Source organism: Ochotona princeps, chromosome 7 (genome assembly GCF_030435755.1).
Source record: "Ochotona princeps isolate mOchPri1 chromosome 7, mOchPri1.hap1, whole genome shotgun sequence".
NCBI lineage: Eukaryota > Metazoa > Chordata > Mammalia > Lagomorpha > Ochotonidae > Ochotona > Ochotona princeps.
The window spans coordinates 16,660,627-16,683,138 of record NC_080838.1 but is presented as its reverse complement, the minus strand read 5'-3'; the positions used below and the strand labels follow the sequence as shown (position 1 = coordinate 16,683,138).

Genomic DNA, 22,512 nt, shown 5'->3' with positions numbered 1-22,512 from the left:
AGCCCACATGCAAGCAGCAGCACTAAGTTCGTGTCCCCACTGGGGACAGAGACAGATATCGGTGAGAACCCGTGATCTTTGTAAAGGGTCTACACCTGAAGGACACTCCTCTGCATGTGGGTTTCCTGTCTACACTCGCTGCCTGCGGCTCTGCACCCTGGTTTAGCAGCACCATTTGTGAGTCAGTCTGTTATGAGCACACTGAAGTCAATATGGCAGTACCCAAAAGCCACCCAGGGAGACAAAATTAAAAAGATATGCCTCCTGGGTACAAAAGAAAAAGTTTTAAACCTAGGCAGATTTTTCATAATACACCTTTGTGATGGACTTTCTGAGGATGCTTCATATCTTAATTGCAACTAATTTTAAGAAGAGAAATGATGATTTTACAGTATATTAAGTTGATAATGTTAGCACTATGCATATAATTAGAGCATAGAATATATAATTTTATCATTACCTGCTTTTTCTTGAAAGTCTCCGTGGTTTTGTATGTGTATATGCATTTGTATTTAACTAATTGAAACAGAAACTAAACATCTGGATTTTTAGACTTGTTATTAAAATGTATGGTATATTCAGAGGCCACATTATACCAGATGAATACAAACGCAGAGAAAAGTATTCAAACGCATAGCAAGACTTACTGAACTATCAAAGGTTTGTCAGCAAAAATAAAGGGTTTAGCCAGGATAGCAGATATTGCATGGTGCTTCGCTCTAGATTTCAATACCAGTCCTCTGTCACCAGGGACTCGGTTTTTTTTCAACTCTTCTATTTCCCATCTTCCTAAAAAACAAAGCAAAGCAAAGCAAACAAGGAAACAGTTACTGAATATTATTTATCAACAGTTGTATTTTGTTTCCATGAAGGCAGATTTGAGAAGAACGAGACACAAATTATAAATTAGGTACTGCTACCCATCTGTAACCCCAGGTGTGCCTGCCCTGTTTCATTTTCTTAGCACAGGAAGGTTTCATTTCTTCATAAATTACTAGTACATATAAATTAACAAAGCAGCTAACTCTACATTGTCTGGCTGAGGTACTTTTAAATGGACTTAGTTTTTTTTGACTTTTTAAAGTTTGGAATTATAAAATGTGGATTGTCTCAGACTCTAGCAATACTGTATTTTTAATTAATTCAATAATTTATGAGGCAGGAAGGAAGATATAGGAAAGCAGGGAGGGACGTGGAGGGAGGGAGGGAAAGAAGAGGGAGAGATGTGAAGAGAGAGACAGAGAAAAAGAGAGAGAGAGAAGGAGAGAGAAGCCCACAGTGGCCGAGTGTGGAGCAAGAAGCCAGGAGCTTGGTTCAAGTCTCCGACACTGGTGGCAGGAACCCAGTGACCTGAGCCTGCACGGCTGCCTCTCAGAGTCTGCCGGAGCGGGAAGCTGGATTCCACAGCTGGAGCCAGGTATCAAAGCTCAGGGCTCGGTAAAGGAACATGGTTACCTTATCCAGTCTCTCCACTGCTAAGCCAAATGCTCATCCCAACGCATCCTCAATGCGGAGTGGACAGACTGACTCCACCTTCTGCACTTTGACATGCACTGTACTCATCAGCTTCTGCACTTGCATAGTGTAGGGATTTAAACGGAAAACTAAACAATGCACACGAATCCTTCCGGGGTAAGTCAGCAAGGTGTCAGAACTCCAGGCTGCGATTACCAGAACTGGTTGGACTCCTTGTATGCTGGAGGTAACTGCCATATTCACTCTTTTTAAAGAAAAAATAATTTAATCTGTATAACCCCTTCTAATTTTCAAAAGTTCAGATTTTACCTAATCTAAAGCTTGATTCAGTAAAATCTGGTATTTTCCAGTGCTGTGTCAAAACAAAATACTGATTAACGAACACCTTTGAATCATAAATGCCCTCATATCATATTTTTTTCTTTCTAAAACAATGTTAGACTTGGAAGTCTTGATGAACTAAAGAGAACTTACTTTTATTTTATCATTGGGTATATGTTACTGGGCACTAAAAATTTTTAAAGTTTCTAGGTTTCCACCCAATCTCCCAATTTTGGTTATGTTTTTCTTAAAAAGATGAATTATTTGGTTTTTCTTCTCTCATGTGTATGATAAAACACTTTATTATCAACCTGGAGCTCCCCCCCATCCTTCAAAATATCTTACTTCAAGAAGTAGTAGTTTTATCTTCTGAATTTTACAGATATTGATACTAAAGGGATTTGAAAACAAACTTGTTTTCTCCCAATTATGTGCATACAGTTATCAGCTATAAAAAGGTAATACTTGACAGATTAATTTTAGAAAAAAAGTTTTTTTCCTCGCTTTAAATGAACAATAATTTTTAGGACTGGAACAATGGCTCAGAAGCTAATCTTCCACCCTGTGGGGTCAGTGTCCCATCAGTGTGCAGATTCATGCTCTGGCTGCTCCATTTGTGATCCAGCTCTGTTTATGGCTTGGGAAAGCAGAGAGGATAGCCCAAGTTCTTGGGACCCTGCACCCACATTGAAAACCCCAAAGAAGCTCCTTGGCTTGGCTTCTTGCTTTGGATCAGCTCAACTCTGGCCTTTGTGGCCCTTTAGGGAGTGAACAAAGGATGGAAGACCTTCTCTGCACCAAATGGCCATGGTTAGTGGACTGGTCCAGTTGAAGCCAGAAACCCAAGGAACTCCACCTGGACTTTTTGCATGAGTGGCAGGGGCCTAGGCACTTAGGTTATCCTTTGCTGACCACCCAGGCAGGAAGCTGGATCAGAAAAGAGCAGCAGGGTGCTTCAAACGGGTGCTCTGATATGGGATGTCAGTACTGCAGGTAGAGGTTTAACTGGCTGTACCTCAATATTGCCCCCTGTGATATTCATAAGCCCTTTGCATTTGCATATCCAGGAGAAGCTCTGTATGTATTTGTTGAAATGAGGTACTTAATCCAATACCTAAAGTTTAATAAGACAGTGGATGGAAGTTGGGCACAAAAATAGATGTTTGATTTTGCCTACTTGCCTTTTCATTTTAAGCTGAGGGAAAGAAACTCCCCTAACCATTAAAAGACATTTTTATCTAGGAAAAAACAGACACTTAAAAGTCACCCTTAAGATAGACCACATCTTAATTTCAGGGAAGCTTCATCAGTGTATTCTTAAAAAAAAAAAATAGAAAATTGAGATAGACATCTATCCTGCGTTTTTGGAAAAGCTGAAATAGTCAAACATGTTTAAAGCTAAGCATTCTGTCTGGTAACACATGCTGTATTCATTGTGCTGCTTGTTCTTCATACATGGCGGTGTTCTTTATGGGTTTTATAAGCAGAGAGGATCTGCTGGGACAGAGGACACTTTTCGCAAAGGAAGACATACAGGCACAATCCTTATCTTACATCAAAACTGACACCAGGAAAAGAAAGTAGACAACTGACGTCCGACACGGGCTGTTACTGCCTCGTGCACTGCTGCCTGGCTCTGCTGGTGTCTGAACAGAAGGTCACAAGCTGACAGGGATGAGGCCCTCAGAGCAAGAGGGAGAAAATTCCCACCATCAGTCACCTTGACAGGAGGCTGATCTTGTTTCAGGATCCAGTAACTGACAAGGTTTTAGACTAGCAGGAAAAACTCTTGTAGTCCTCTTGGGAAACCCAGATGACCCTTGCAGGTAGGGTGCTTCCCTCTCTAGGCCTGGAGATGACCCTTTCAGAGGGCCTGCAAACATGGATGTGTCCTGGAAGGGTGAGCTTCAGGAGTAGCCACACCGTTTGTAGCTCTCCTGGACCAGCAGTTATTTTGTGCTTATTAAGAGAATCTTGGCATCATGACATTTGAGCTGGAATGACAGATATCAGAAACAGTGCTCAGGAAATTAAAAGAAAGAAAAAAAAACTAACTACAACAAGTGACAATTCAACTACTGCTACAAAACTGGATGGTGACTCCAGAAGGCATATTCAGAAATACCGAACAGGGACTAGATGAGACAGCACGTCCTATTGTGAAGCAGAGTAGGATCTCTGCATCTTTAATGGAAATGCAATCACAAAGGCTGGTGAATTCTAGATCACACTGGTACGTGTAAGGTTGAAATGAAATATTTTACCATCATATATAGAAATCTCTGCATCTGAATCATCTTTTTTGGCTTTTGATAAGACCCACCTATAAATAAAGTTGAAAACACATGCATGTCATTAAAGATAAAATAACAACGTATATACACACACAATTGGAACACAACAAGAGATTAGCTAACACAGTCACTGTTCTTCAGGAATAACTGAACAGCTGGAGCTTTACTAAGGATGCCCAGAGGTAACCTGCAGGGCTAAAGTGAAAGCAGTCCCAGCCTGACCTTCCCTAGCTGTATGAACTTACCAACCTGCTTAGGATGGTATCCGACATGTAATACATTTCTACTGTTTTACCAATATTTAAGAGGGAACAGTAACTCCCACTTATTATCTCAACTTAGATTGTTAATATCTATCCTAGAAAATGAACAAACATTACATTTTTATTGATATTCAGTATTCATATTTTTGTAGAAATGAATATTCAAATTAAACACATCTAGCAATGTCCAAAAAACATGTTAAATGCCATTTTGTACTGCCAAATAAAGTAATTTAAAAACTCATATTGATCTCCAGTATAGTTAATTCTCATTAACAAAGCTGATCAACTCAAAGAAATCTCTTTAGAATGACTACTCACCCTGCCAGCTTTCCACTATCAAAGGTTTCTGCAAAATATACTTCTCCTATAGGTTGAGGTGTCTTATATTTAATCTGAAATACAGATTTAAAAATCTGAATTAAGTTGCATTCACAAATATTTTAATTACATCATCTCAAGAGTTAAGAATTTTGCATGCAATGTTTCTCTGTTGGGAATACAGATATGGCCTGGCCTCTGCCCCACCCCCCACTCATTTAAAGCTCCATGCAAATATGCCACATATGTAAACACAGCATATGCTGACCTCTCCTAACACAGGAGGGACAGAAGGAAGTGTTTGCAGAAGGTCCAGTAACACACTGGACACAGCCTCAGGGTTTTGATAAGTGGCAATACTTGGGGTAAAATACTAAAAACAGAAGATGTAGTAGATGAAAAACTAACAAACCTATGGGCTGGTGTAACATCAACTTTTAAACTTCACTGGTAGATGATTCAAAGATGATGACATCATTTTCAGAGGTTAGGAACTTGACAGAAGATGGGCACTGAAAAGCAGTGATTGGGGCAAGACATGGATTCAAGTGGCATGTGAGAGTCAGAGGTTATGACGACTGTGGTGGAGGAGCTGGTGGTGGCAGTGGTGTTAATGGTGAGATGGTGGGCTGTTTAATCCTACAGTGCATCCATGAGGGAAGTGCTATTATGGTACCCGTTAATATGCTGTGATGCTGTGGGAGAGGCATCATGAACCCAGACTCTGAGTGCCCTTGCTTTTTATCACACCATATAGCACTTACCAACAAACCATCCTAAGAGATTAAAGACAGTTACCGACAAATCGTCAAAAGATCATTTGAATTGATGATGAATATATTTTTGCCTGAAGAAACAGATCCACCATGGTCTTTTTTGAATTAGTCTCCTGTGATTTTACTTGTATGATTAGTTAAGGGATTCCTCCTCCAAGCCTTCAGGGAAAAATGGTGCACAGGAGGACATTTTCTATTTTCATTACCTCCACTCTGTCCTGATAGTCCCATGTTTCCTCTCTGTCTTAGAGAAGAACATCAACAATTCGACAAAATTCCACATAATTACTGACAGGGTCAAGATTCAGCTGCAAAAAGTGACAATTGTCTATGGCGTTTCCTGAATGACAACAGCACCATTCTCTTACAGTTCTACAGGTTGGGAAAACGGACAATGATTTCACTAGAGGCTTCCTTCTATAACACCACCCTTAAAATCACCAGCTAGCCTATGTTCCCCTTTATTGAGGTCTCACCATATCTAACTTAATCATGTGATAGATAACATTTGCAATATCAAAAATAATTGTTTCCCACTTCTGTCCATATCTCACGTTATCCCCAAACACAGCCAACAGTGGCCAGGATCTGTTGGTCTCTTTACGGTATTAACTTTGGAAATGCCCTTGAAATAACTGTTCCTAAGTCAGTAACAAATACTTTATACATCATCCAACTAAATTTTCCTTGCAGAAACTTAACACTTAACAAGGGAGACAAAACATTGACTTTGAACAGGTAAACAGCATCTACATTTGAAAAAAAAAAGGCTTAATCAAAGGAAGTAAAGCAAACCAAGTTCATAACACGTTTAGATGGTGTTTGACATAATACAGTGCCCACTTCCTCACCACTGAAGACATTTCTGATGAGCACAACACTGAGTAAGAATATTCCTTAGAGGAAAAGCACTCACGTGCAAACTTCACTGCCAAGTGTACCACAGGCCCCCACGGGCTACCTCGCAGCATCTACACCAAACGGCCCACCACAGGAACCCAGGGCAGCCTTTCCTAAGGCCGTTCTCATCATCACTTCGCTTCTAATTCACACTCCTTGTGAGCAGTTTGCATCAAAGAAATCAAGAAAAGCCACTTTTTTTTTTTTTTTTTGCAGCTAAAAGGACTGAAAATCACACTACACATTATATCACTGGACAATGTCAGAAATTAAACCAAAAACCTTATTCTGAGGTAATGCTCTTCATTCTATTTTGACAGTAAAAACCTTTCCTGTATTAACTGGCTAACAAAACTGCAACATATGGAATGTTTGTTTTGAGCAAGGGTACTCTAAAAAGCACAGCAGTAAGATGGGAAAAAATGCAATTCATAAACATTTGTATATAAAATGAAGTCATTTAGACCCAAAATGAATCTTAAGATATGAGTCACTTCTGTCTCAAGGGCTAATTTGTAACTCATTTCCCGGTCACCTCACCTCGGAGGAATGTCCGCCTGCATTAACACTGGTCTCTTCTGAATTTTCATCGAAATCTTCCATCTCAACACCATCACCCAGGAATTCCGCATTAACTGAGATGAACAGAAGACCCACAAGGAGCCAAACGTCTTGGAAATTCATACTGATTATCTGGAATTCAAAGTAAATAGGGAGAATAAAGCTGCAAAACATACGCGCTCAGTCTATGCAGAAGGAAAGCATTTCTTCTTAGGATAGCCTTTATTCTAGGTTGTTTTGTAGTTTATGGTGCTTATTTGATTATACTATTGACATTTTTTAAAGGTCTGTTTTGTATTTGAAAGGCAGAGAAACAAGGAGAGGGAAAGAGACAGAGAGATCTTCCACCCATTGGTGCACTCCCAAGATAGTTTCAACAGCTGTATCTGAGCCAAGACAAAACCAGGAGCCAAGAGCCAGCAGCCAGCAGCCAGCAGCCTGATCCTGGCTTCCCATGGAAGCGAGGCAATGGGGATCGCAACCAGAACTCAGGCAGGGAATGTCAGTGCAATGACAGTGACTTAGCCCACTATCCCACAAGGCTAGCCTCTCCAGGTTGTTTTTAAAATCAAATGAACAAAATGATCAAAAAAATTTTTTAAATTCTATCTTGAAATATAAACTTTAAATATCTTACGAAACGGATTCTACAGCTATAGGCCTCCGCCAGAAACAAAGAACTAAGGCACAAAATCTAAAGCTAAAGGTAACAGCTTTATTATCAAAGTTAACATACATACCACTTTAAAATAAAGATCTTTCAGGCTGGTGTGATGGTTCCATTAGCTAATCATCCCCCTTGCACCCACGGGGATCCCATATGGGCACCAGCTCATGTCCTAGCTGCTCCACTTCCCATCCAGCTCCCTGCTTGTGGTCTGGGAAAGCAGTCGAGATGGCCCAAAGCCTTGGGACTCTGCACCATGGGAGACCCGGAGGAAGCTCCTGGCTCCTGGCTTCACATCGGCTCAGCTCTGGCTGTTGGGGCCACAGGTGAACAAAGGGGAGTGAACTAGGAGATGGAAGATCTTTCTCTCTGTCTCTCCTTCTCTCTCTAAATCTGCCTTGCCAATAAAATAAATAAAGCTTTCTTTGTCTTAAAAAAGTAAAGAAGTATCATGATTCTAAATATTTACCTCTTTTTTTATAATGTTGCTTAAGGGAATATGTACAACTAGAAATGATATAATTTAAATAAAATAATAAAATTATAAAACCAAAGTACATTTAAACACTAATGCTGAAAGTAATCACAAATTAAATGTAACACTGTTTTACTTAAGTCATTACTAAAAAGTCAAGCTAATATGGGACTTAATGCAGTTAGTTTGATTGCTATGAAGAAAGCTCTTTTGCATTTACCTTTTCCATAATTTTGTGATGATATGATTATCTAATTATACTTAAATACTGCAAAGTTCTGTTCTTTCCAGTGCTAACTGAAAGTAGTGAAAACCAAACAAAATTTAGTCGTCTCTTAGCAGAAGCTCATGATTTATATAATCACACCCTGCTCTACTTCCATTCAAGTTTTAGCTCTTGGCACCATTAGAGTTTTAAATACTAATCAAAAGTGGTAGTCCTTGGTTGCAAGTGGTCAGTCGTCTGGTAATCCAGCATATATTACTCCTCCACCCCCCAAAAACTCTCACCAACATGAAGACTTAGGGGGAACCCTTAGACACTTCAGAAGATGCAGAGAGGTTTCTGTATGTTTGCTTAAGAAACACGGGATTCCAATGAGACTGGTGATCATCAAATCAATAATGACATGTATTGGGAATAGAGAAATACAAACTCTTACATGTGTGGGGTGTGGATATTAAATAGCTTTAGAAAAGTGCTAACATATTTAATGTCTGTTAAAATGGAATATATATATATACATATAAATACATAAATACATGTATATCTCAGACATTCTCCCTTCAGGAGAAATTAAAACCAATGTCCACACAAAATCTTATATATACATGCCTAAAGAAACATTTTTTCTGAAAAGCATTAAAAGGAGAGAAACAATCTGAATGTTCATCAACTAACAGACAATCAAAATATGACATGTTCTATAATGGGATATCACTCAGTAATAAAAAGAAAGAAGTGCCGCTACATGCCACAGAAGAGACAAACATTCAAAACACACCAAGTGAAAGAAGTCAGCCACACACAACCAAAGCCAAACTCACAATTTGCAATCCTACTTAACAGAAAAAGGCAAACCCACAGATTTGGAAAACAGACATAGACTTACAAAAATGCTTCAATTTAGAATTTAGTTATGGTTGCACAACTCTGTAAATATAAAAAAATCTACACGTTAAGCAGGTGAACCTGATAGTATGTAAATGATATATACACATTTATACATACATATATATTTGTTTAAAAAACAAGGGATCCTAAAAAGCTCTTTTCTGATTTGATTAGTTAAACTGATCAGGAGCTCCTTACACCTCTCTGAGAATGCAAGAGAGAGAGACACACACAGAGAGAATAAAACGGCCACCCACCAATTCACTCCAAATGCCTGCCTTCTGTTAGGACTGGACAGGGATCAAAGCCAGGAGAGCCAGAACCCAGTCCCGCTCCCAGGGTGGAAGGAACCCACCTACTTATCCGCACTGGCAGGAAGCTGGAGTCAGGACACAGCCCATGGATGCAGACACGCTACTCCTGGGCTAGGCATCGGCTAACTAGAGCCCTTATTGAGATGAAAATTCTATAGGAGTATGTAGATGAGTTAACTTTGATTCTGATTACAACCCTAAAGTTTACCTTGGATATGAATATTAACAGGAAAACAAACCTGAAGCTAATCTACCATAACAGTAGCATTCTATACCGCTGTAAACTGACACTGTCATCTTAATGAATGGAGATAATGCAAGAAGGAAGCATACTGTCTGTTAGATGAGACTGGTCTCTCCAAAGCGTAAAGAAGTGGGATAGGCAGTAAATGTAGATAAAGTGTTGAGAACTGTGCTTGAGCTCAGGAGTGAGGGCTGCCAGGAGCGTCAGTGGAAGTCAGATGGCAGTGATCACGCCCCGGTGTGCTAAAGTCATCCTATCCGAGTCTGCTTTCCTTGTTACAGTTCCTCCCAACTTTCTGTTAGTAATACAAGGGCACTACAGATCTTGGAAAGCAGAATGAAAAGATACACTTATTTTGATGCAGAAACCCTTGAAATCCATGCTTAGTTTTTTCATAGTAGACATATTCCACAAACTCTTTGAAGACTCCCCCTCAACACCTTTTTTCCTAAAGGTCTTCAAAAAAACTTCAGAAAAATCCTTTATCTTGAAAGCTTCTTTCCACTCTAAATGCCTACAGTGTTAGCACGCCTATATATACATATATGTTAACCTTGTGTGTCTGTATATATATAATGGCTAGTTTCATTTTTTGCAGCCCAATTGACAAAGGCAAAATAGATTAAAAACTTCATCAATGTCCAATGATTGAAAATGTGATGGCCTGGCTAGCCTAGTAACTAAATCCTTGCCTTGCATGTGCCGGAATCATAAATGGGCGCCAGTTCATATCCCGGCTCCCTAACTTCCCATCCAGCTCCCTGCTTGTGGCCTGGGAAAGCAGTCAAGGATGGCCCAAGGCCTTGGGACCCTGCACCTGCGTGGGGGACCCAGAGGAAGCTCCAGGCTCCTGGCTTTGATTGGCTCAGTTCCAGCTGTTGTAGCCACCTGGAGAGTGAACGAGCAAATGGAAGATCTTTCTGTCTCTCCTTCTGTCTGTGAAATCTAACTTCTCGATGATATTCTGCCAGCTCTGCCTTCAGACTAGAGATGGTCTCCCCAAGAAACTGTTGAATTGACCTGGACAATAAGATGCCGGACTCTATCCTTGGTATATGCTTGCAATGAAAGAATCTTGACTGAATTTGAAATGTAATACAGCAACAAGGTGGAGGAATCCACCATGGGGGGAGGATACGGGGAGGGGTGGGGAATTCCAAGAGCCTATGAAACTGTGTCACATAATGCAATGTAATTAATAAAACATATATATATTTAAAAAAAAGATTGGAGCTCAGAACTCTTTCTTCAGTACAACATACCACCTTTGATTATTTTTAATTGACAAAAAATGATACATATTTATGGGGTCTAGGTGATATTTTGACACTTGTACTATTACATTTACCAGTCTGCTTGTAGTTTTATTTTACTCCACGGCGCTATTATATACTAAGGGATGAATAACAATGAAGGGAAAGGTTTGTGGCACCATCTTAACACTAACTGTAAAATTAAACTGTATTTTCTATATTCATATGATTTGGCAATCTCTAGAATACTTTTCTACTTGAAGGAATAAAACTCTATGCCCATGAAACAACAGCAGCCCATTTCCTCCTCCCTCCAGCTCCATGCTACTCTCTATCTATACATATACATATACATATACATATACATATACATATACATATACATATACATATACATATACATATACATGTGGCTAAGTGCTTAGACCAAACACAAACATACAGTGTTTCAAGTCTGGTTTCACTTTGAATAGCGCTCTCAAAGTTCACGCTTTAGTACAGATTAAACCACCTTCCTTTCTAAAGCTGAAAAAATTCTATTGTGTGTGTGTATATATATATATAATAGAATATATATAATATAGACATATATATTTTATATGTTACATTATATATACACATATAGATAAAAGTTTACGGAAAATGATACATGGAATTCGAAAATGATTTGCTTTATGGTAAGTACAGTTTTACCCTAAAGTGTAATATTTTCTAAATCCGCTTCCCACCAACTTTCTGCAGCCACTCATAACACATTTTGGCTCACACACTCTTCTGGTCAATGAACACTCTGGTATAAAAATACTGCACTGAGACTAATTTCTTTTTTTTTAAAAAATTATTTTAATTTGAAAGGCAGAGTTACAGAAAGAGGAGAGAGAGAGAGATCTTTCATCTGCTGGCTTGCTCCAAAAATGGCTGCAACAGCCAGAGCTGACCCGTCTCACGTCAGGGGCCAGAAGCTTGTTTCCCTGGTGGGTGCAGGGGCCCAAGGACTGGGCTGTCTGGTGCTGCTTTCCCAGGCACGTTAGCAGAGAACAGGATCAGAAGCAGAGCAGCCAGGACTTAAAGCGGCACTCATATGGGATGCCTGCTGGAACTCCAGGCTGAGGCTTAACCTACTACATCGTGGCACCAGACCCAAAGGGTCTACCCATTAAGTGGATCACATGCTAACTCTACTTTTCACCTTTGAACAACCTCACACTGTTTTCCACACTAGCTGTAATCACCTTCTATTCTCGCCAGTAAAGCACAGGGTCCTAACTACTAACAGTTATGTTCAAAGGAGATACAGGTGGGATCATATTGTTGTTTCAATGTATATTTCACTAAGGATCCATGACTCTGGACATTTTTCATGGCCTTTTGGCCATCTGTATATCTTCTTTGGAGGCATGCCAGTTTAAGTCCTTTGCCCATTTTATGTTTTGATTGCCCATTTTAAAAGCCAGGCTGTCTGTTGCGGTTGCCATGAGGTTTTCAGAGTTGTTTACAGACTGTGGATACCGACTCATCATCAGATGTATAAGGACTTGAAAATTTGTGGAAAAAATGAACTTATTTTTGTTATAAACTATTTAAAATCCATGTGTATTTTTCATACTATGCGTTTTCATGACATTTATGAAGACCCCTCACATGTATGCATCTCAAACAGTTCTGAATTGAAATAAATATACCTTTAGGTTTCACTTCACATGAATATTCTGAACCATTCTCACATAATATGCAAATGTTTTCTCCTATTCCCTGCATTTTCTTCATTCTGTTGATTTTCTTTTTTTTCCCCCATTGGAAAGTCACATATACAGAGAGAAAGAGAGACAGAGAGGAAGATCTTCCTTCCACTGATTCACTCCCCAAGTGGTTGCAACGGTCAGAGCTGTGCCAATCCGGGAGCCTCTTCTGGGTCTCCTATACAAGTACAGGTCCCAAGGTCCTAGGCCATCCTCCACTGTTTCCCCAGGCCACATCAGAAAGCTGGATGGGAAGCGGGCTGCTGGATTAGAAGTGATACCCATATGGGGTTCCAGCACGCTCAAGGCGAGGACTTTAGCCACTAGGCTACCGCACCAGGCCCTTTTCTAGAAGTTGTATAGCTTTAGTTCTTAAGACTAGGTCTTCAGCCCATTTTGAGTCCATTTTTATGTATGAACTAAGGTACAAGGCTAACTGCATTTTTTCACATGTTGCTGGCCAGTGTCCCTTGGTGAGAAGACGGTCCTTTGCACATTGACTGGCCTTGGCAACCTTATTGAACACTCTCTGGACGTGTCCAGCAGGGCTCATTTCTGGGCTTCTTATTCTATTCCGTGCAGGCATGTGATTCTCTTCCTTGCAGTTCCACACTAATTGATTACCGTAGCTTTCTAACAAGATTAAATTCAGGGAGCATAAGACTTCAGACTTCATTCCTCTTTTATATGATTGTTTTGACTTGAGATTTAATATTAATTGAAGGGTGAAATTTTGTATTTCTGCACAAAATTTCATTTGGATTATGACAGGGATCACACGGAATCATCTTGGGTGGGTCTGACATCTTGACAGTATTACAGCTTCCAATCTATGACACAGGGTTATTTTCCATTTACCTCTGATTTCATTCATTTCTTTCTGCAGCATCCAAGGATTTCACCTCCTTGGTTAAGATTACCTCCTAAGTATTTTATTTTCTTGGATGCCATCGTAAATGGAACTGTTTTTTGTTTGTTTCTTTGTTTGTTCGTTTCAGTTGATTCTAATTGTTAGTGTATAGAAAGGAGATTGACTTTTTATGTTGATTTTGTTCTCTGCAACTTCAGAAAATGTTTTAGTTCTAAAGGGTTTTTGAGGTTTTGTTTGGGGAAGACTGACTTTCGCAGGATCACAGATGACATGGAGTGGGTAAGGGTGGCTTCTTTGAGAGGCGGCCCTCTTCCACAGGGGCTGCAGAACCTTATTGGAAATGTAGCTGCATCCATGGGAGCAGCGAGCAGGATTCCGAATCAGCCGCCTCAGAGAGCTAGACTCTCACTCAATAAATTCAGGCGAGGCCAGTCGGCATGTAAGACTTGGCATGTATACATTCTTTCAATGAATATTTATGGACCGTCAATTATGCACTTTAGAAATCATATTCACAGCAATTAGCACATGTGCATGGCCACTTATCTTGAAGAGTTCATAAGCCAGGAAGGAAAGCCTACAATTGACAAATAATCCAAGTATGATCCATAAACTACAATAAGTGACAGAAAAGTAAAGAAGTACATAGTGCAGTGGGTTAAGCTGCCATTTCAGTTGCAGCATCTCGAGAAGATGACCGCTTTGAATTCTGATTGCTCTACCTTTTTTTTAAGATTTGTTTATTTTTATTGGAAAGTCAGATATACAGAGAAGGAGAGACAGAGAGGAAGCTCTTCTGCCCACTGATTCACATCCCAAGCAGCAGCAACGGCTGGAGCTGCGCTAATCCAAAGCCAGGAGCCAGGAGCCAGGAGTCTCTTCCGGGTCTCCCACATGGGTGCAGGTTCCAAGGCCTTAGGTGGTCCTCTACTGCTTTCCCAGACCACAAGCAGGGAGCTGGATGGGAACTGGCGCCCATATGGGATCCTGGCATGTGCAAGGCGAGGACTTTAGCCACTAGGCTACTGCGCCGGGCCCTCTGATTGCTCTGCTTCTGATCCAGTTCCCTGTTAAAGTGCTTGGAAAGGCAGCAGCAGATGGCCCAATCCTTGCCTCCCACCACCTAGATGGTAGACCAAGATGGATTTCCTGACTCCTGGCTTTGGTCTGACCAAGTCCTGGCTGTTGTGGCCACTGAGGAAGTGAACCAGCGGGTAGAAGATCTCTCTTTCTGTTGTTCTGCCTTTCAAATACATAAATAATTTTTAAAAGGTAGCAGCAGTAGTTAGGGAAATGATTTCCTGTGAGAAGGAAGGGGCCAGGTGGAGCCAGAGCCCCTTTAGTGAGACACACCAGGGACAGAAAGGACCAATGCAGACAATGAAGATGCAGAAAAAGCCCAGGGTAATGACTGTCAGCCTGTTCATCCCAGCCTCCCCACTGGGAGGTGAAGGTGAGGTGAAGGTGTTAGCATCCTAGCTCCTATGTAAGCAAAGTGAGCCTCGGACACAAGTTCTAATTTGGGTGACTTTAATGTTTAAAAAGTTTCACTTTTGATATGCATCCAATTTTAAACAAACGTGTAGTTGGCTGGTCTAAGTGGTCTTTTGTCAAGCAGAATGGGAAGCAGCTTTAATAGGGACAAAAGAAATATTAGCGTTAACAATTCTACCTTATATTTGGGTGATACAGTCTCTAAATCCTGCTCATCTGCATTTCTAGACATTTAAGAAGATGCTTGTGTCTAAAGTTAAAAGGTCTAATGATAAACAGTTAAGTTTGACTACTGGACCTTCGTATCACACAGTAGATAATGCAAATGATTTTTTACTATCTCTTTTTCATAACAAAGTTTGTGGAAAAACCTGTCTCCATTAGTCGCTATTCCTTTGAAAGGCAAAATAATGTTCCCACAAAGATGCCCACACATGGGGACTGTGAAAGCTAAGCCTCATGGCTAATGGGGCTTGGAATTTGGACTTCAGCTAGTCAGTTAGCTGAGTTTGAAATAGAATAACCTGATTATCTGGGTGAGCCCAATGTCATCACAGGGGTTCTCAACAGCAGGAAACGAAGAAAGAAATGAGCAAATCAAAGTTCCAGGGTGAGGTGGGACTCCAATCACTTGGGACGACGAAAACATCAAGTTGCCACATCTATTGTTTTTGCTCCCATACCTCTGTGCTTCCACGGTAGCCAGTATCACGGTGTGCAACAGGTCTACCTGCTTGCCTAGCTGCCCACAAGTTAGTAACATAATGGTTTAGCCCCAGGCCACTTGTGTCTGTAAGCCCATAGAAGCAACGGAGAGGGGTAGCATAGCTAGATGATCTGCCTGTGGGTGGCTGTAGACACGTACATGGCTGCTTGTGCACCTGTGGATATATGCAGTTACTGGTGCATGTGGCTATGTGTGGATGCATGCAGATTTCTGCATATGCCTGACTGCTGCCATGGACACAAAGGCGCATTATCTCCTATGGTCCCACTGCTGGCGGTGGCGGCAAGGGGCTGTTCCAGGTGGCTATTTCTCGTAATTTTCTGACTGGCGCTATGAATAAGACACACAGAGAGAGAGAGAGAGAGAGACCCACAGCAGCTCTGAGCTGTTTTCTAATCTATTGAAACCTGCATTTCCTTGTCCTGGGCCTTAAGCCCTTGGGCACAGTGGGCCCTCGAAGATGGAGGAAAGAGGCTGTGAGCTAAAGGACTGTGAGTGACTATCTCAGAAAACAAGAAACAATCCCAAGTGACCATCGATCACCAGGTACTGAATTCTGTCACTAGCCAGAACAGGTAAGGACGCAGATCTCCCTGGAGCATCTGGTTAAGGGAACTGCCCTGCTCACATCTTGGTTTTAGCCCAGAGAACCCTGGGTCAGCCTCCTGATCCAATGAATTGTGAGAAAATACACTTGGGTGGCTGCTAGGTACTAACTTCATGGCATTCATTACGGCAGCAATGAAAACTGAATATGCTTCTCACCAAAGTTCTGGTTTCTTGGCAAATTATTATACAACCTGCCCCTGCCATCCAGATCTGAAGTCTTAATAATAAAAGCAATCACATTGTTTTCCTTATCTTTATTTCTTCTACTGCTTGTCACTCTCTTGGAATTCTCTGCCCGCTGGGTTTCCATGGAACCGTGCCTGGGCCTCTTGCTGGGCTCTAATCCTCTGAGAATGGCAGGGAGCTCTTAGCAATCTATTCCCAGGCTCTCTTCCTACAGCTACTCCTGCCTGCCACTGAGAAAAGCCAGCCAATTCCCAAACCTGCTCACAGCTCAGAGGCCACTTACTCGTTACAATTATCTATCTACAGGGATATACCAAAGTCTGCCTTCTTTTTTCCCTTCCTCTGACTGCACCCCAATTCAGCAGGATCTTGACCTCCTGGGCCTGGGGTAGCTACACCCGTGGAAGGCTTCCTGGAATGTGTCTGTATTCATGCCGCAGACTCAGCTGGTGGGCTCATCCTTTATTAGGGAACTGCCACCCTGCCTTCTCATTTCTCTTCATCTGATCTTAGCCAAAAGGCCAAGAAGTGATCATTCCTCTTGTTATTAATCTCAAATCCATTCCCTGCCTTCTTGGTGGCATTTTTTTCTAAAACAATAATCTTAATTTGCTATTTATAAAAGTGTTCAGTACTCTTTGTAGTTCTCAGCATAAACTCTGCCCAGATATTCATGTCTTTCACATTTAACACTCACTCATGCTTCTGGATTTACCATTTGCTGATTTTTGGTTTTGTATTATTTGCTATTACTCAGTCTTATTGGCTCCTCTAGGACTTAGCCAATGCTGGTAAGCTTCAGGAGTGTTTCAATACTAAGCAATATTAACGGTGTCTCCAAGAACTTAGTACAGAATGACACATCAGCTGTACAGCGAGCATGGTAATACCGCACCGAAAGGCTAGTTCTATCGTCCAAACCACTCTGGTCCTATTCTCCAGCCTGTGAAGTGGAAGGGTTGACCCTGGTGATCTAAGTGTCATGGAGGATGACAATTCTAGGTTTATAGCTGAGAACACTAAAATGTGTTAGGGACTGAAATCAAGTAGCAGAATCAATGTACAGCGAAGTTCAACTTCCACAGCCCAATGAACGCATAGCATGCATGCACATGAACCTAATGAATTAGGATACAGAATAGCTTTTTCTAAGGATAAAGTTTAAATGGAATTGGAAGACCGAATCGAGCAGACATTGAAGGCAAAACTGCTAGATGATAAGCCAAAACCAAAGTTATGCAGAAGTTGTGGCTGGCTTTTATGCATCAGTTTCCCTAGGAATTAAACTTGTAACTTGAGACTTATCCCAGGGCCACTTGCTCTTTTGGCCTCCTGCGCTTCATTGCTATTTGCTTTGAAGTCCCAGGCTGGTTGCTTGGGCAAAGGTTATTAATACATTCGGCTACAGTGTCTGATGGAGAGTAAACAGGCTTTGGGAGATAGAGTCTTGGATAATTAGGGTTTCATTGGATGCAACCAACCCTTTGGCTCGCTTCCCAGGGGCGTACAAGGGCCAAAGGCAGCGTTTTTAAGGAGTGGCTAGAACAGGCTGGTTATCGCCCACCAAAGGTTTCTGTGCCCTCGCTCTTTTAGAGGTGGGGTTTGTATACACGAAGCCTGTTTGGGTTTTGTTTAGGGCTTTGCGCGGGGCGGTCGGTGAGACGACCAACAGCAGCCAAGCCGCCCCAGGACCCTCCACATCACCTTGGAAGTCAGTAGAGGGGCTCGAGCGTGGAACGAGGCTGAGACCGCAACCGGTGGAATAACGGACTCGGTGCCCTGTCGCCCCGTAAAGTCCGCATCGGACGGCCCGGATAGGCAGGTGCCTGGCCATCCCCGTGCCCACCCGCCCCAGCCCTGGCCCCAGTGCAGCAGGTGGACGCAGCAGTTCCAAAGGCCCAAAGGACCCAAGAGCCTCCCTCCGTCCAAAGCCTGTGTCCTCCCTCCCCACTCTCCACCGGGAGGCCGGCAGGGCAAGCCCTGGAGCCTCGCTCGCTGCACCCACATTCCCGAACACAGCATCCCTCCCCTTACCTAGCTCCAATCTGTTCAGCTTTTGAAGTCGCACGAGAAATGGGTGCGGCTCCCGGAGCCTCCCCCTTGGGAGGAAACGGCAACAACTCCCGCCTCCTCACCCAGCCCCAAAACAAAGGGCGGTGGGCAGGGGGTCACTGCTCACACACCTATCTTGCGGGCTTGTTTTCAGCCGTGGCAGCTCAGATGTCCCAGGCGCTGCCACTTGGTCGGGGTATCTCTCTAGACCAATCCGGCCGGCGGCCGCCCAGCAGCGACTGCTAACTGCGCGTGCGCGTGCGGCGGCCCACCCGGAGGCGCGCACCTGCCCCGCGGGGCTCAACGGCCGCGGGTGCTGCTGCTGGAGCCGGTGCAGAAGCGCACCTCGGGGCCTGGCGATGGTAGCTCGGACCGGTCCTCTCGGGCCAACTCGGGAGGAATTTCTCCTTCTTCCCCCGAAGTTCTCCTGCAGGCAGTGCGAGTCTGTCTGTGCACAGAAACTGAATGTTACGTCGATCACGTTTTTGAACGGTGCATAAGATTAGATTGGTACTCAAGGCTTTTAATCAGCAGCTTGCTGACTGCCTATTTCCCACATTTATGAGAAACATGGGTAGTCAGATGTTGCTGTAATTACCTCGTAGGTACAATTCTGGTATTTTTTTCCTTGCCTACAATATATTTAACAAGAATTGCTAGCATTTATGGGGCTATGTTCTGAGAGTTGAAACTTCACTATCTCACTTAGCTTTTACAACGTTCCAGATGAAGAAACTTGTTTGAACCTGTAACTTGTAAACTGTGGAAACGGGATACAGATTATGTTACTCCCAGAACCTGCACCGTTAAGTCACAAGCCTCTGCCCACTTGTGTTAGACTGGACAGCTCTCTGTACTTCACATTTTACAGAAGATCTTAGCTTGGAGTTTGACATAATTATTACCACATTTCCATTTGATTAGAAGAACACAGTTAGTTGATTTGCCAGTCTTATAATCCTGTTGAAAAGTCTCACTTAAGGGAGGGTTACTGGCCCCACAAGGAGTTACTGGCAGGTCAAGATCATTTAGCATTTTTTACGTTGTTTCACTATAGGGATTATTGCATGCCTAATGTCACATCCTGGGGAGTGTTTACTGTGAAAACAGAGGTTTCTCGTTGGGTTTACTTTTGACAATATTATCCTCTTTGTTACTCAACATAATCCTACAGCCCATGGTAAATCCTTTTGATGTGCTGGAGGACATTGAAAGATTGCAAGTTTGTAGAGGGAAGAAGATGTAAATTCAAATTTTAAAAGATTCCATATTCTATGGCCTGGCATGATAACCTAGTGGTTAAATCTTCACCTTGCATACACCAGGATCCCATATGGGTGCCAGTTTGTGTCCCAGCTGCTCCATTTCTGCTTGTAGGCTGGGAAAGCAGTAAAGGATGGCCCAAAGCCTTGGGACCCCACATCCATGTGGGAGATCCAGAAAAGGCTCCTGGCTTCAAATTAGGACAGCTCTGGTTGTTACAGCCACTTGAGGGAGTGAACCACTAGATGGAAAAATTTGTGTTTCTCCTACCCTGTGTGAATCTCCCTTCCCGGTAAAAATAAATAAATCTTTTAAAAAGATGTAGTATTCTTGGTGACACTGTACTGAAAACCTTCAGGACATTTCTGACTATTATTGACTGCTAGACTTGCAGTTTCCATAAATAAAACCTTCATAAAATCATTGGGAGGGGGTGAGAGAGGGAGGGAGAAGGGTGAGCTTCCACCTGTAGGTTCACTCTTCAAATGCTCATAATAGCCAGGGCTAGGCCATTCCAAACTCCAGAACTCTGGGTCCCCCACATGGGTACCAAGGACCCAAGTACTAGGGCTATCAGGGCGCACATTTGTAGGAAGCTAAAGCTGGAAACAGAGCCAAGATTTGAACCAGGCACTCTGATATAGGATGTAAGTATTCCAAGCAGTGCCCCAAATGGCTGCCCCAAATGACCTCCCTGCTGTTTAAGTGTCCACTTCATTTGATCAAGGAATATCTAGAAAACCAAGTAAGTTACTTTGGGTGTGTCTCTGAAGATGTCTCCACACGAGATTGCCACGTGACTGAGAAAACGGGGGATGACCCAGTGTGGGCTGGGACTGACAATCACCTGGGGGGCGAAGGGCTGAGGAGAATAAATCTTTTTTTTTTTATTAATTACATTACATTAGGTGACACAGTTTCATAGGCTCTGGGATTCCCCCATTCCCTCCCCATACCCTCCCCCCATGGTAGATTCCTCCACCTTGTTGTAGTATTACATACGGATCAAATTCTGTCAAGATTCTTTTGTTGCAAACATATACCAAGCATAGAGCCCAGCATCTTATTGTCCAGATAAATTCAAAAGTTTCTTGGGGAGACCATCTCTGGTCTGAAGGCAGAGCTGGCAGAATATCATCCTGACCAATTGAAGGCACCAGCACAATGTCAACAACAATTTACAACATTGTGGAATTAATTGACATGATATTGAGTAATCAATATGTTAAAACCATGCAAGTTCTTAACCACATCCTGTGACTACTTCATTGACATTTCAATTTTTGTTCATACACAGAATCGGCTGCTATACACCTTAAAGTGGCTATAGGGTACTATTCAGCTGTCTCGTGTCTATTTTCATTTTAGTATTTAGCAGTTTATAGTGTTGAAGCATAATTTTGCTGAACTTGCAAGATTTTAGGATAGTCTAAACTGGCTTATGAATCTAACAAGGCATTTGTCAACTCTATTAATTGGACTTATCTGTATCCAATATCCTGCTAAATGAGGATGTGGAGGGAAGAGAATATAAGGAGAGGTGAAGGAGCAATAAAGCGAGACTTCGCAGAGACTTCTACCATCACTGGTCTCCTGTCGGTGCTTCATCCCCAGACCGTATCCCTGTCCATGTTACTGGCTCTGCTGGTCAGAGCATTTCCTTTTAGAAACATGATTGGTCCCAATGTGACATGTGTTGAGTGAAATTGTTTTCACATCCAATTTGATTTATAGTGTTATGGGGTGCAGTCAGTGATAGCCAGCACCCATTGACAGTGGACAAATGAAATTTGGCTGTGTCCCCTACCCTCTGTCCTGAAGGTAGGTCCTAATAGCAATGGAATGATAATTCCATCCTCAACCACTTCCCCCACGTCCTCATTTAGCCAGGATATTGGATGCAGACAAGTCCAATTAGTCTAGGTGTTTTTAGCTATAAGCCCAGTTCCTGTTCCTGCCCAGCCCAACAAGCACTAATCAACTCCTTAGCCCACAACACTTAGGTATTCACTCCTGCCCACCTGTGACTCACCTATCAACTGAGAGGGGACAGTATTGCATTGCACTGTCGTGTAACCACTCCCCTCACAAGCCCCTTTAAAAGGCCCATGGAGCAGGGGTTCTCTCTTTCTGGTCAGGTGCTTCCATTACTCTGGCACCTGGACTCTTGGCTGACCCAGGACAGGTAATCCCCTGAGCATGGTCCCTGTGTATTGCTTAGATTGGACAATGGATATAGTAATGTTGTTTCTGGTTTGTGTACTATCAGGAGTTCCAGGAGGGGTGAGGCCTAGCAGTAGTGGAATGTGGGCAGAGAAGCCAGGGAAAGGTGAATGTCTGCAGCTTTGTGAGTATGTCCAGGTTATTCGTTGCATGTCTCTTAGGATAACTTATATTGTTGGGGAAGTTGGGACATAGGTCTTCAGCTTAATGGATGGACTTAAGGATAATGACCATTTGTTCCTCTGGGCCATATGTACTTGTGATTTGCTATTTCTAATATTTCTAGTATGCCCTATTATCACCAAGCTTGGTTAATAAAAACTCCTTAATAAACCTTAGACATGTCTGGTGTGATCTCGCTCGCACCCC

The 22,512-nt window shown here is 42.3% G+C and overlaps 1 protein-coding gene across 2 annotated transcripts in view; it reads right to left on the bottom strand.

Moving 5' to 3' along the window:
- Positions 1-18,943, bottom strand: part of CLGN (calmegin) — a 291,118-nt gene extending 272,175 nt beyond the window's left edge. Inside the window, exons 1-5 of one of the 2 annotated variants that reach the window (XM_004588145.3) lie at positions 18,789-18,943; positions 6,892-7,044; positions 4,676-4,749; positions 4,062-4,120; positions 648-789 (exon numbers count right to left, since the gene is read on the bottom strand). In XM_004588145.3, the coding sequence (XP_004588202.2) occupies positions 648-789; positions 4,062-4,120; positions 4,676-4,749; positions 6,892-7,035 (419 nt within the window). In that variant the 5' untranslated portion in view covers positions 7,036-7,044; positions 18,789-18,943. Of the gene's footprint in view, positions 1-647; positions 790-4,061; positions 4,121-4,675; positions 4,750-6,891; positions 7,045-18,639 lie in introns of both variants that reach the window. The other variant, XM_012927847.2, reaches the window with a different exon arrangement.
- Between the last annotated feature and the right edge of the window lie 3,569 nt (positions 18,944-22,512).